This window comes from Pomacea canaliculata, linkage group LG11, assembly GCF_003073045.1.
Source record: "Pomacea canaliculata isolate SZHN2017 linkage group LG11, ASM307304v1, whole genome shotgun sequence".
Classification (NCBI taxonomy): Eukaryota; Metazoa; Mollusca; class Gastropoda; order Architaenioglossa; family Ampullariidae; genus Pomacea; species Pomacea canaliculata.
In genome coordinates, this window is record NC_037600.1 from 3,592,489 (window position 1) to 3,608,426 (window position 15,938).

At 38.6% G+C, this 15,938-nt stretch overlaps 1 protein-coding gene across 1 annotated transcript; it reads right to left on the reverse strand.

Annotated features, from left to right (window-relative positions):
• Positions 1 to 359: 359 nt before the first annotated feature.
• LOC112574969 lies at positions 360 to 15,354 on the reverse strand. The gene is made up of 4 exons (XM_025256426.1): positions 14,747 to 15,354; positions 11,064 to 11,297; positions 8,869 to 9,850; positions 360 to 7,782 (listed from the first exon to the last, which is right to left on the reverse strand). The coding sequence occupies exons 1-4, from the start codon at positions 15,047 to 15,049 to the stop codon at positions 6,668 to 6,670; spliced, it is 2,634 nt and encodes an 877-aa protein (XP_025112211.1). The 5' UTR covers positions 15,050 to 15,354; the 3' UTR covers positions 360 to 6,667.
• Between the last annotated feature and the right edge of the window lie 584 nt (positions 15,355 to 15,938).

The following is a 15,938-nucleotide window of genomic DNA, read 5'->3' on the forward strand; positions in this document are numbered from 1 at the left end:
GAAAAGTTTTTTAATACAAAAAAAACAAAAAACAAATAAACAAAAGAAGAAGAAGAAAAAAATTACGTGGAACACAATCAGTTTGATGTGAAGGTGTCAAGCGTGTGTATCGATCATGAGACCAGACTGTGAGTCACTGTGACAATGTGAGGATATTTTTGCACCATGATGCATTATCGCTCTCATCGTTCAACGTAATAGCAGCCAATAAGCATGCTCGATTCTCCACCAATTTCTGCCTCACATTCCGTGTGGATTGTGGGAGTATTATTGTTTCTGTGATTGTTGCTATGGAAACAGTGTACATCCTATGTTAAAATAAATCACACTCATTACACGGTGTATGAAGACACAATAGGCACAATGAGGGGATGTATTTATTGTAGCATAATTATTAATCTCTTTTATCCATGTTCTACAATAAAAATAGTATTTCTAATCCCTAATATAGAATAATTTTAGGCCAGATTTAGGATGCATATTTTACAAAAGCATTTCCATTGTATTTACTGGTGTCCTATCATAAAATGCATCCATGGAATCATTTTTTGTGGTCTTACAAAAAACAAAAAGTCAAATTGTGCATAACAACAACAAAATTTGACCGCCATAAACCTCCCTAGATGTCAAGCTCTTAAAATCAGCCACTGACACACAGGACACCAGATTTTGCTGCCCTCACAAAAAAAAGGGTTAGGGTTAAAAGGATGTAAAATCTAGTTAAGGCAGAAGAAAAAGCATCAGCACAAGAACCATTGAAGAGTAAACAAGTAATCATTACATAATCAGGCTGAAAAAATAAACACTCAAAGACTTGAAAGGCAAGACCAGATCTTTCCCAATGGCTTATTTCCACCTACCAGTATATCTTAAGCATGTGCATGTTGGTATGTGTGTGTGTGGATGCATGCATATACCTACAAGTGCATGTAGGAGTTAAGGTTTTGAGCATAAGTGGAGTAGAACCATGCATTAGTGGGTGATGTTTTAAAGCACATAGATGATTTCTGTTTTATACTGCCAGTGGGCAGTTGATGTACAAAGCTGCTCTCTTTTTGTATTGCCCAACAGCTAACAAATTTAACCGCCAAATACACTGTCACAGGATGTGTCTAGTGTGTTGCAAAATGTCTGTGTCGCCCTTCCCCTGCTTCACATGCAAGGAATAATTGAATTCAAAAATTTGTGAAAATTGTGACACCTGGTCACGATAACATACCTCCTAATAATACTGGCAATGAAGATGCTGATATCAGGAATAGTTCTATAACTGGAAAAGAATTAAGCCTCTTGTAAATTTTTAATATTTGAGTACCCTGATTCATGGACAGAAACTGCTATCCAAAAAGGGAAATACTTCACAGCTAGAGAATTATAGCAGCATATCATTTCTACATATTTGTAGTAAGGTATATTAGTCATAAGAGTCACACAATGGGTTAAACAAAATGACACAAGGAAGAGCAGGCTGTGTTCCAAAAGGATTGTAGCACTATTGATCAAATTGTTTACATTGAATATAGCACTACTGATCATACATTTACATTGATAACCAAGAACCCTACTTAATTTGCTCTTAGTTCTACACTTTCGTACCCCCTTGTGCATGTAACCATGTGTATAAAACTGATGGCCATAGACAGCAGCTAAGTTGTCTCACCTACTGTTGATGCTTTAATGATGATACTGCTGTTCTTGTTCTTATGTCAGTCGACCCTTGACCGGCACCTGTCGTTGGGGGGATCACATGGATAGACACGGCAGCTGAAAGACCCCCTCCACTCTTGCCTATTGTGAGTGATAGTCAGCAGGTCCTATACAGAACGACCAGTTCAGTCTTTGACATTCATAAGCCAGTTTTTCCTCAGGTGACTGCGGTGTTGACTACCCTCCAAGGCGCTTTGAAGGATAGTCTTCAACAAGGTGTTGTGCCGTCACATGGCCAAAGAAGACCAGCTTATGTCACTTGATTGTTGAAGGTAGAGGTTCCTGGTGTCCTACGAGTGTGGCCATCTTGTTTCATACAATTCATTGGTTCTATGTTCTCTGTATGAGATCAAGATGTGATCGCATTAACTGAAGTTAATTTTATTTTTCACATGACACACTCCAGCCTATGTCCATGATACTGATAAAGATATTAATGGTTAAGATTGTTGTTCCCTTTCCTTCAAAATAGGCTCAGGCATAGTCAATAAAAGTTTGAGTTTGAGTTGGAGATCTCTCCCCACTTCATTATCAGTCAAATCAATCTTTGCTTTCTAGCACAAGGCTGCAAATTCCAGTTCAAAATCCTGATAAACTCACCAGCCATACCCCAAATATCACAGTAAATCTAAAAAAAAAAAAAAAAAGGATAAATTAGACTGCTGTTTCAACAAAAATGCATTAGGGTACATTGTAAAACAGCAGCAAAATATTTGTGATCAATTCTCCAGCACAAACTTGTTCTGAGGACAGTAAATATTTGAGGCTTTTCTTAGATTTTTTTTTTGTTGTTTACCATATCAGAAACTTAAGACCATGTCATGATGGTCTACTCCAGCCCTAAAATGTGTTATATATGTTTTCTTGACAAAAACTTTACTCCTGCAGCACAGTAGTGTCCTTTGTTACCAAAAGAAAGCAGAGTGTGAAGAAAAACAATAAATTACTGATTACTGATCTGAATAAAAAAGACAAAGGTGCATATGCACTCAGCATGTACGCCATAATGCTCATACAAAACTGCATGATGAACAGCAAATGGAATAGAAAATTTGAACAAAAGAATCTACCCAAGCCCTCATCCTTCCTTCACCTGTGAAATAGAACAGTTACTAATGGGATTAAATGAAATACCCATTCTGAAAACAATAAAAATGGATGCAGGATGCAAGGATAAACCTAATAAACTATTTATCTTGGACCCATCTGACAAATATTACTAAGAAATAATATTTTTCACTCGAAATTCAACCCACAACAACCACAGCATTTACAACTAAAGAATGTTCACCTTGCCCTTACGAAATATTCTACATCAATGCCACAATCACTTTGATGAGTTACAAAGAAAACAGCATATGGACTCAAGGAATGCTGCACAAGTTCCCCAAAATGTAAAATAACTCATTTACATGAGGTAACAGCCACTGGTAACTTAGAAACTATTTGCAATAGCGTTTTGATAAAATTTTGTGCAGGTCCTACCATTGCAAACCCAGAGTTAATAAATCTGTTTTCCTTTCATGAATAAATGAACACATTAGGAAAGAATAGCAGCTGAAAGACCATCACAGTCTTTGCAGACCAACATTCACCATTTCTTGATTTCCTGAAATATCAGGCAAGTGTTTAAGTACAAGATGCAATGTGAGATTTTAAACTATACAATATTCCCACAAAGAGTGGGAAGTTGTTCAAATAATGTTGGAATGTGTCAAGCCTTTAACCTGCACAATGTCAGCTTTGGGACAGCACTTAACACACTAAACAATGTTCTTTAAACAAACAAATTCTCTTAAACAATAAAGGAAACAATATTTGCTGCCCAGAAGTTAATGCAGTTTAATAGTCATTGTAAATATTAATGATCTCAAAAGAAGAAGAACGAGAAAGTTTTGGTCCAGCTGATGCTATGATGTTTTCTTTGTATCATTTCAGGTGTCGAAGGACCTACTGGAAACATGACATTATGATCAAAGTAAAAAGTTATTACTATTTCTGCAGTATGAAGTTAAATAAAATTGATTTACTCCCATTTTATAGCAGACTGATGTTTCAAGAGACCCAAATTAATCAAAAGGGCTGGAGAGAAGAAAGACCAGTACCACATAACAATTAGTGCAAATTTTCCATAAGGTTTCATAGCTTCCTTTTCAATTAATGGGCTACTTTAACTCGTAGAAATATGAAAACAAATAAATATCACATGTATCAAGACATATAACCAAAATATGCCCTACCAACTTGCAAGTAATTTGAAAAGGTGTTTATCGGGACACAGTAGTCTATCATCCAATCCTGAGACCTTTACCTAGCTACATCAAAAACATTAATATATATCTCTTTGATTGGCTGTTCAACAGCCAACATTTTTACAAAATCTTTTATATTTCTCGTTAGCTGCATTATCTCTTTCCAAACTCCTGTCTGATGTGCAATGGTGCAGCAGGATGTATAAAACATTGGGTAGAAGCCCTTTGGCTAAACACATTCGGTAGAAGCCCTTGGCACCATTCATTACTTTCCAGATATAATCTTCACGGCATTTTGAAAAAATTTTATCAGATCTTTAACAATCATGTACCTCTTGGACCTGCAAGTTTTGGAAAGGACCTGTTTCATCGCAAAGATCACAAATGTGGGTGCTCAGACCCTCTTACCAATACATTGGACATCTGTTCAAAACAAGTCTTTAGGAATGTTCCTAATGGAAGAATAAAAGTATTACTGTAATCAAAACAAAGAGACACTTAGCATCACTTTCATTTAGAAGCACAAAAATATTCAGCTTCAGATCATTTTTACATGGTAACATCACACCACAAGTCAAATGTGACAAAATTTTAAGCAAACAACATGTGATAAAAAACTTTTATAAAGCTCAAAATAATAAAATACATCTACAGCTTGATGCATAAAAATTGTTCATTGGCACTGTTAAGACAATGGTAATTCAATATTTTCTACAGAAAGAACAGTCCCATAAAATGTTTGCGATAAAAAGACTTGGGTTATCAGTGCATCAAATGAAAATCCTCAGGGAAAAGAAAAATTTGGTCAAATAATATTGAAGATAGAAAACATACTTTTCATAAAATGGCCTTTACAAAGACTTGGGTGTATTTTAAAGAACTTGCTTACTACCAGAAGTTTCTTGAGGATAAAAGAATGCTTCTCTTATAAAGATATTGTACATAATGAACATATTTATAGTCTCTCGCATAAAGAGTTTTCTTTTTGGAACACAAAAGCAGTTTCAAGATTGCTAAAACATTAGCAATAAATGGCATATGAAAATAAGGGTTAATGCAGAAGAAACTGCATATCAGAAGCCCACCAGTATATTATGCTACAAGTACTACCATAAAGAAAGATGATTTCGGCGATGCTTTCTTTTTTCTCCATGCTTTTAAACATAGAAACCAGAATGGAAGGCTTGCTTTTGTGCAAATAGCCCTTTGATCAAAGAATTTTAAAACAAACTGCCTCATCCCCTGATACAAAGAACATTTTAAAATTGCTATCATAAGCTGAATTTTCACAAGTTATACTTTACACCCAAATCTAATAATTGTGCTTGTAGTATCCTATCAGTTAAAAGTCCTTTGTCATCTTCAGTTTATGATCTATCTGGAAATATGCAAATGAAGACCTTTTGTTCAAACAACAAAACAACCTACAAAAATATGTTGTTCTTGTTTAAAAGCAATTTATCAAAACTTCTGTAAACTTGAAGGGAAATCCAAGCAAAAGATATTTCAAAATGGAAGACGAAGTACAAGATTCATTTAAAGTTCCTTAAAATTAGTGAAAAGAAGAAATGTATATTTACAAATGTAAATCTGTGCAATATTGTTATGTTTACATAAAAAAAAATCTTTCACCTTGTTTAACAACAGAATAAACATAACTGTGCCCTTAATCACAGATTTTGTCCTATTATTCACCAATCAATTAAAAACACATCTCCATTTTCAAGCAACTGACAACAGCACAAAATCTGGAAGACATTTTAAATAGATTGCACAGGCATTGTTTTTGCTCAAAAAATCTTTCTTTCGATGTTCCTGTCTCCCACTCTGTATCCACAATGTGAGGTCTAGTATTAAGACTTTGTCTCACCTTGAGGCCCAGTACTAATGGCTGAGAAAATAAAAGGACAAGGGCATATCCATACAGCAGCATATAATTTGATCATTTTCATAATGAGAAAAGTTTATTTTCTTTAAGCATTTAAGTTCATAAAGTGCTTTTTCTCATACCCAGCACATACTTAACATGCAGGTTGTTGATTCACTGAGGTCATATTAAGCAAGTACTTCCAATTTTGGTTACAAGGCACATGGCAGCATGAAGATCAAAAAACTCAAAAGCAATTGTTGTCAATGAGATGGCAGACTGATGCACAATTACAAGTGAAAATTTGTTCTACAGTTTGCTTTTCATTTTTGACCCCAGTCCTGGTGTAGCACAAGAAATCAGTGGTGGATACAGAAGTTTAATTATATTAGGTTTTCTTTAACAAGCCATTTAAAGTCATGTCATCTAAATAGTTCAAACCTCTACTACATGTGCTCTGACTGAAGCGCTTGCCTAATAAACTGCACAAATGCTCTGTTGCTATGCAAAGACAAGAACTAAATTATTAACCATAGTTAGTAACCCATTGCTTCTGAAATGTTTCTAGTTATGGTCAAACAATCTTGTGCCACTGAATTCTGTTGCACTGTCCATATCACCATGAGAAACATGAAACTGTGAAGTGGGTCCTACCTTGTTTTGACCACCCTGTTGGACACATCATCAGATGATGCTGAAATATGCCATTCTGTTGTCGTGGTTTAACAGAATTATTACTCTCTGGCCTATGTTGATCCTGGAAAGTTTCATCATTGGATAGGACAAGGAATAATGTAGCTCAGGAGACAAGATTTGAAAATCCAAAAAAAAAAACCACACATCACACAGATGAGTGAACCACACTGTTCGTCACTTTGCGATCAAAAAGAAACAGGTAAGGTGTGTACGCACTGGTTAGACTAAAGTCATAGATGGAATGAAGAAAAAAGTCAGGTTTCAGGTCGATCAACATCAGGAGCTGGATGTAGAAGCGAACAAACAGCTCCTCTCTCAGGCTGACAGTGGCAAAGATGGACATGGGCAGCAGGCTGTCCATGCCATGGCCTGTACAATGCTGCTCTACCTTCTGGTTGAGGAAGGTTGTGCTCTGACAAATGATCCGCAGTTTGCCTAGCAGGTCAGGACACTCCACAGCCTGTTGCACCAAGTTGTTGAAGGGCTGCACCACAGATTCAAACATTCCAAGGACAGACTGTACTGTCTGACTGCTTCTGAGGCTGGCACTCTCTGTCCTCTGGCAGACCTCTGGACTATCTGAGAAGTCAGAGAAAAGATCATCGGAGTGGATGCTGCCGCCACTGTCTGAAATGCTGGAGGTTCGGGACAGCTGCTGCTGCCTGTTGTTTTCTGTATCACTGCTGCTGTTGTGCTGGCAGCTGCTTCCTTCAGGGTTGTCTTCCCCACTGTCGTGGACAGGTGATTCTGATGGCCTGCTCTGTGGATCAAGATCCAACATCTCCTGACACAGCTTCGCGCAGTCCCTGTCTGCCATGGCATATAGCTCTGTGACTGAACACCGCTGAAGGTCCAGGCTAACAGCAGTCAGAGAATTGCTGGACTTCACTCTGGGCACTGTAATCATCTCCCATGCCTCACCCTTTGATTCAGCATCCTCTCTAACCAGACCACTCATGAAAAAATCTTCAAAGAACTTGTCGTCAACTATATCAGCCAAAGCTAAATTTGCAACATTATGGTGAAGTGCCCTCACATTGGCACCATGAACATGAGAATACAATGCTTCAAAGGTTTCCAGTGCTTCGTGGCAAAAATAGGGTATGTAGCACAGCCACGCACGGTTAGCATGCCGTGCACTGTTGGGGTTCAGCCCAACTTCTATCACAACACGCTTGGCAATATCCCATATATGTGACACAACCTGGTTTTTTACAGACATGATCAGCTGATCTGATGTGGCACGCTGAATCCTTACACCTGAAAAGCAAAAAGACAATGAACATGGTGCCTCAAACAGGACGATGGGCTAGCTGGGGACAGACCTTAAATAAGGCTCCCGACATCAGTAATTCTTAAGCCCAAGATATCAGTTATGAGATTAATGGTCAATTCAACCATTTACCGATTCAACCACATCCCTGAGTCAATTCGATCCCCAAGGACAGAAGTTACTTTTTAGAGTAATGACACAGTCTTTGCTTATTGTATGTAAACAAAACTAAATTATGTTTTTTTCAAATCTATTAGTCACATGATCTGCCATTGTTATCACATGAAAATAAAAGCTTTAGAAGTAGCATGGTGAATGGATAGCTATGCATAAGCAAGGAAAAAAATACATTCTTTGCTTAGTTTAATTTACACAATAGCATTGCAATCAGAATGGCACAGCTGTGCGGATTATGGCCACAAAGCAAGCCTGTTTTAAGCAACCAAATAGTTTGTAAAACTAGACAACATATTTGTTAATCAAATTAGTTGCATATGGAGTTTGAAGACTTCCCAGATGGATTAGAAGCTATTTTATTATGCTGTGTATGACTGTCTACTTTCTAACTGAATGACTGGTTGACTTGACAACTGACTGTAGCTATAGTCAAATCGGGCCATGGTCAAATCAAATAATGTGCATGGTCTCTGACTCTGTCAAACAAGTGTAAATGACATCTCTAACCACAAAGACAATGTATATATTATGATCTCTCAAAAGGTACATAGCCTCTAAAGCTACAAAGTGGATTTAGAAAATCTACATCAGGACTTTTCAAACCTGAGCAGAAAAAAAAACCACCCTAAACTTTGTATATGTGTGTGTGTGTGCGCTTGCATGTCAGTGTCAGTTTTTGTATTCCATCACCTTCTATTAAACCTTACTAGTACACCTGAATGTGCTGCTAAACCTGTTTTACATCTACTTACCATTGTGGGAACTATGGAGTGTTAATATGAACTTTTTATTATATCCCTTAACTTGCAAATGATACATATATCACACAATACTCTCCACATAAATTATGACTTAAAACCTAAAGCTGCATATCATTTACCATGAAAATTACTCACTCAAATGACTGTCTGCTTTAACGGTACATGGAAATGTTGACATTAGCTGGTCGGTCTCAAAACCTGGGCAGATAATGGGCTCCATGTTATGGCTGTCATTGAGAATCACTGGAGCAGATCGACGCACAGGTACCATCTGGTCACTGATAATGCTCTGGATGAGGTCTTTAATGAGCTGACATCGTTCCATATGGATGGTGTAGATGGATGATTCTTTTGTTTCCATTATGTCATCAACCTTCCCTTGTAAGCTGGTCCATGTATGACTACTTCGCTCATTACCCTGTTCTTGAATGATGACTGAGAATTCACTAAAATCACAAGAACCATGGAAACTGCCCGACTCAACCATCTTGATTGTACTGTCAATGGCCTCACGCATGGCTGCAAAGTGTAACTTGCGATAATAAAGCCGTTTCAGCTCGTCTCTGGAACTCCGGAGAGAGCAATCAGTTTCAACAAACACTTGATAAAGATTCAGATTTTCCTCTGACACTTTCTTCTTTAGCTTCTTCTTCCTAGGTACATGGGGTCTGTACAAGACATTGCGGATGGTTTCTCTGATGGTCATCAGTAAGGCAAGCCTCTCATGGATCAAGTCCCGCTCTTTCACAATTCTTTCCAGCTCAGAAGAATCTGGTTCACTCTTACGCATGTTATTAATTTTTCTCTGAACAATCTCCAAGTTCATGTTTTTGTCTGGAACATCTTTCATTACATGAACATAAAAGGCATCCACAAAATCCTGCCTACATGCACGGACGTACGATTCGCTGCTAAATTCACCTGTGGCAATGATCCTGTCTTTGTGTTTGGTCAGTGCCACCTCCTGGACCGTAATAGCATTTTCCTTCTCAATAATCTCTTTCTCCAAAGAACGTATCTTGATTGTGCATCTGCGTGTGCAGCCTTGCAGCAAAGGGATGTCAGCCTTCTGGAAGATGATGGCAGGAAAGACACAACAGTGCAGTAGTTGAGCACACTGCAACAAATATATTTGTTTGTTTGGTTATTTATTTTATTTAACATTAATTTCAACGTTCACATTCTGTTTTTCATAAAATCTGCATCATATTTTCAGACCAACTAAAGTGTTTACAATCACATTCAGAATAAGTACCAAATATTCAGCCTTTAAAAACACTTAGCATCTTATACTTGTGAGAAACAGGACAAACATGAGAAAGAGTTAGACCTAGCCAAAGGAGGTGTTTTTCCTGTATTAGACAGTCGTAACTATCTCCTTCCATCAGGATGTAGATTCAGGGTTTCAAAGCTGTCAACTGACAGAGCAGAGAGAAGCTTCATTTTTTTTCCTTGTGTTTTTCTTATAAATACCTCACATCAAAGTATGTACATGAATTTCTCTCATGAGACAATGAAGTTATTTTTTTTACTAGCATCTTATGCTTGTTATGTACCAGATGCACTCCACATTATCAGTGCAAATTTTTTTCTTCAAGGGTTTACCAGAGTGGTGGTTTAAATTTAGATTCATTAGTTGAGGCCTTGGTCAGGCCTGTGAGTGAAGACTACTCTCCCTACCACCACCACACCACCACTTCTGCCAATCCTGCAGTTGTTCAGCAGAAACAAAAGCAAAGATGGTAGAGAGAGGATTGAGCTCTGTCCTCCACATCACATGCCCTGAGCGAGGCAAATCATTCAAGCAGTGGGGCTCTTTACCTTTTAGAGCGCGAGGTCCAAGCTATGAGCCCATTGCAACAGGACAGTTACTTTGTGTGTACTGAATTAATATCTCCCCAGCTCTCTCATTGCCTGCTGCATTATCCCTTAAAAGCACTTATGCAAGTACTTGACTGAAATGACTTCTGTGCACAGATAAGAAGACTAATGCTCAAAGCAGGTATCTTGCAGCCAGAACAGATCTTCACTTGGACTGGGGGTTGGAGCGAAAAAAAGGATGTTGTAATCTACTAAACCAAGCCACTGAAAGGCCTGCTCTCTAGCAAACCATTAAATATTGGGAATAGTACATAAAAGCAGTCTGGTCACATACCTCTAGTAAAAAATTTGCAACCTCTGTACAAAATTGTGAAAAACTTCCATTGTATAATCTTTCACTCTGCACTCCAGTGTTTGATATCTTCATAAATAACTTTACTATTTGCATAATAATGTTTGGCATCCATGCAAACATGAAGGGTAAATAGTCACTAGATAATCATTAGTACCTCCAGCATAACCTCCTCCTCTGAAAACTTCTGACTAGATGACTGTACAAGGATCCTCTCGGCACGTTCAAACATCTCATCAGCAGTTGGGTCAAAGTCTGACTCTCCACCTCCTTGTCTGAAGAGTGGACGGGCAGTAGGTGGTGTGAAAGAGACTTTTGGAGAATCCTTCTCTTTTTCTTTCTTTCGCGTAGACTCTTTCTCTTCTTTCTTCTTTTTCAGCATTTCTACCACCTAGAAAAATACCATGGAGTATATCACAAATAAGATGACTTAGGGTCATTTGTACTACCTGCAACTTTAAATGTTTTCTTTGGTCTAAACTAAGTCACCAAGTTTTACGAATAAATAGTAAATATGGTATATTTAAAATGCCCGCTCTTGCTACAGTTCATGCCACACGCATAAAAGAAATTATGCACATATATGTGCACAGACACATCCAATGATTTCTTTCTGTTTGTGTTCCAAAGGCATAACTGTACTTGATTTTCTGTCTGTGTCAATCTATATATTTCAAAATGTGTGCTTATATACATATATTATCTGTGTGTGTACATGCCCATGCATTTATATGCATATTACTGCAAGAAATTGAGAAGCAAATGAGCACTCTGATTTAAGAAAGATAGTTTGGCATGCATGCTGTATTCATGTAGATGCACATCATCATATAAATTGATGTAGCTGGGAATGAGTAGAAAAAGAACAGGTGAGGTAATAAAGATGAACGACCTAAAGCCTAGACTTTAGTATAAGCAATAAGAATCCAATCACATCACGATCAGCAATATCCATTTTACTTTTTATGTCCTGTCCTAGAGTATACTAGAAATAGTAGCAGGTGGTGATCAACAACAATAAAAAATATAAAAACCTCTTTTTCAATGAAAGCTCTAATCACTGAATGATGATAAAGAACAGCAAGCAATAGAATAGCAATACTAAATGCATCATGAATGTATGATGAATTTATTACACTTTAACACAGAACGTGAACACAAAGGATATAAGATCAAGACAGTTAAACAGAGACTTAAGGAGAATATGAGGGGAAGGAAAATAGTCTTCAATGCTGTCAAAATCTATGGCTACATCAAGGACCAGCACCCAGCCCTGTACACAGATGTCACATGCAGAGAGGGAAAGGAGGAGACTGGTGTTTTATGTGAGCCACCAACTAAGGTTAAATCATTGCAAGGCAGCCAGTCCTATAAAACAGATCAAATCAAATCAAATCAAATCAAAACAGACTTTATTGTCTGCCCAGGAGGACAGAAATTTGTCTTTGCTCACATACCCATACAGACATTTAACACACAGTTAGGAGTAAAAGTGAGGAGTAAAATAGTGTTGATTGCACCAGTCCATCAAGGCAGTGTATGTTTATCCTAACAACAAACCTTGGGTGACCAAGGGCCTAAAAGCACTGCTTAACAAAAAGAAACATTTGTTCATCACGGGCAGAAGCCCACGACAGATGCCACATGAAGAGAAAGAACAGGGTGTCTGAGACCAGAGCTGAACCCAGGATTGGCGACTGGCATCAAGAAAAGACATCAGAGATCCAGTCAGCCTCGGCACAAGTGGGGCTACACATCCATAAGGGCAAGACCAAGATCCTGAAGGTCAACATTGACTGTGAAGAGCCAATCAGGTTGGATGGGGAGCCGCTAGAAGAAGTCGACACCTTTACCTACCTCGGGAGTGTGGTGGACAAACAGGGAGGGACACGCGGATGTAAAGACAAGAATTAACAAGGCAAGAGGCGCTTTCATAAAGCTTGGAAGGGTCTGGAGCTCCGGGAGCATAGGCTACACGACAAAGATCCGCCTCTTCAACTCCAACGTCAAGTCAGTCCTGCTATACGGAGCAGAAACGTGGAGGACGACCAAGGGCACAACGAAGAAGATCCAAACGTTTGTGAACCAGTGCCTGCGCAGAATCCTCAGAATTCACTGGCCAGAGAGGATAAGCAACACCGACCTGTGGCAGAGAACGAAACAACAGCCTATAAAAGAGGAAATCCTGCGGAGAAGATGGGGTTGGCTAGGACACACCCTAAGGAAACCAACATCCAACGTCACAAGACAGTCGCTGACATGGAACCCCCAGGGAAAGAGAAAGCGAGGAAGGCCGAGAAACACCTGGAGACGGGACCTCGCCGCCGACACCAAGCTCACCGGATTTGGATGGGGTCAGCTGGTGACGGTAGCCCAGGACAGGAGGCGTTGGAGGGCGGTCGTCGATGGCCTATGCACCAGGAGGGGCGAAGGGCATAACTGAAACTAACTGAATCAAGGGTTGTGAGAGGTGAGGGCGCTAAAGATCTCAACCTGGAACACCTAGTCCCCAATGTACTGATGGCAAGCATTTAACATTGTCTCACCAGATTGCATTGGGGGCATGTGGGAGTCTGCATGTAAAAAGTATTCATGCAGTATATTTTCAGACCTCACTTGACAATGATATATTATTTTTTTAAAAAGGCCCAATCATCTCAAGTCTACACATAAGGGGTGCAAGAGAATCTACTCAGCTGACAGGATCTTGACAGTTCAGATAAGGAGAAAGGAAAAAAAGGTAACACAAAGCAACAATGTTGTACAAATGAATCTAAGCACAAGTTGAACAAGCAGCCAACACCACTCGCAGGCCATCTTTATGATTTTGTTTTACATCCTTTTGCACCAGGAAAGTCCTGACCTGTATAGTCCTGACCTGTATCCTGTGGCAAACCTCCACTTGGTGTTTACTTCCTGTTGACTAACAACTAGCACCCGTTCCTGACAGGTCATACACTTCTTTCACTTACAGGTAAATTTGATGTAAGAGCAAACAACATATATCCCTCTGTTGAAAATAAGTAAAATAAATGTATTTCTACACATCCCACATGTATAGACTCTTATACATCAGAGTAAGCAAGAACTCAAAAACTGGCACATGTAGATGAGTAGCCTATGATTCAGCTCTCCACTCTTGCTTACATCGCTTATTCACATCGACAATTATTTACCCTTTCTCACCTCTGACCCCTAAATCTGCAGATTCTATACTAGTGAAACTGACACTCCCAATGTTACTAACACTGAAGTGAAATACTTTTATCACAAAAATGTTACTTTCAAAACTGCGTGATGCTTTTTTAAGTTGAAATTTTAACTACATTGTGTGCCTCACAGTTTTAGATATATGAAGAGATGAACAAGGAAAATCTACTCCAAATTCAATATTTCTTATCTAATAACAATGTCTGTAAATCTACCTTTATTTCAGAAACAATGAAATCCCTAAATTCTCCAGATTATAGTTTTTTCGCAGTATGCATTGGCAAAAGGAGACTGACACATAATATCCTAAAATAAATTACATGTAACATCGACATTTAGACTGCACCGTGAAAAATATTTTATTTCAAATGTTCCACTTTCAGAAAAACTTTTTTTAATAAAAAAAAATACTTGATGATTCACTTATCATTATGATGCACATGCAAGCCACGTGTAAATGTACGCTGTTTTCCGCAATGGTGTCGAGCAAGCTGTGTGAAAGATAAAATAGTGTGAACCATAAAATAGTGTGTAATTTTTTCAGTTTTTGTGATAAATAAGAAGTGCATGGCCTAAGCAGTAACGATGGAAAGCTACTTTTTAATATAATAAGACTGTGTAGACACTCACCGAAGGAGGGTCAGGAATGGCGGTAACAAGCTGGTCCATGACTGTCTTAGGGACCCAGCAAGCATCCCGACTGCCACAATCAATGTAGACTGCTTCGACAACTTGGGATTTAAACCAAGGAATGGCTTCAATGGGCACGGGGTGTTGCTGGCGTAAAGGGGACTCTGCCCCTGGTCTTGGTGTCGTAGGTAATGTGGGAGACCTCGTAATAGCCTTTCCATTGACGATTGGAACACAATCATCGTCAACGCCGATGTTGCTGACGATTTTGATCAATTGTTCAAACTTCAGGAAGAGATACATGGCAACCTTTCAGCCTTCCGACAGCTCAACTATTGACATTGTGCGATCCACAACCCCTGTCCGTGGTTAATTAGGCGAAAATACGGAAGTCGCCCAAGGGATGTGCAACCAATAGGACAGGCCATGTAGATATTCCCGAACAGCACAGATCTCACCACTAGATTTTAGGTGTATCAAATGCACCAACCACTTTCTACTGGACACTCCTCGTTATTTTAAATAAAATTTTTAAATTATGATTTTTTTTTTAAAGTATCAAAGTAACAACGAAGATAAAAAGTAAAGTGTTTTTCCTTGAACCGACAGATGAAAGCACTTGTATAATAATATTATCTTCATATTTAGATGTTTCTCAAATAGATTATAAGAAGGTAGCTTTAGCCAGTTCCTGGATGGCCCATAGTATGTACATACTGTTTTCACTTGATTTCTTGATCCCTGGATCTCACCCTTTTTTCATAAACTGCTATTTCTCAAAATTTAACAGCTGATTTGAATCTTGTATTTATCTGTCCGTTTGCTATTTTATCTACAGCAGAGAGAAATTTAATTTAAGTATGCCTGTGCGCATGAGTGCTGTGATAGCGCGAGCTTAGTGTTGTTATGTGACTTTGAATAGTTCTCCATAACCACTTTTCACATTTTGTTGTCCTTGCCTCTGACAGTTTAATCAAAATGGATAAGTCAGGTGCAGCAGAGGGTCGGGATGATGACGAATTGAGTGTACCGCGAGCAGCGCTGAACAAAATGATCAAAGAGCTCATTCCCCGCATTCGGGTAGCGAACGATGCACGTGAGCTGATCCTTAACTGCTGCACAGAATTCATTCGTCTTGTCTCGTCGGAAGCAAATGAAATCTGCGTCAAACAACAGAAAAAGACAATCTCTC

Excerpts from the sequence above, each read along its gene's own strand:
- LOC112574969 (XM_025256426.1), bottom strand. The coding sequence starts at position 15,049 with ATGTATCTCTTCCTGAAGTTTGAACAATTGATCAAAATCGTCAGCAAC. Across the intron at positions 9,851-11,063 it reads AGGAGGAGGTTATGCTGGAG|TGTGCTCAACTACTGCACTG; the intron begins GTACTAATGATT and ends TATTTGTTGCAG. Across the intron at positions 7,783-8,868 it reads TAAAGCAGACAGTCATTTGA|GTGTAAGGATTCAGCGTGCC; the intron begins GTGAGTAATTTT and ends TTTGCTTTTCAG.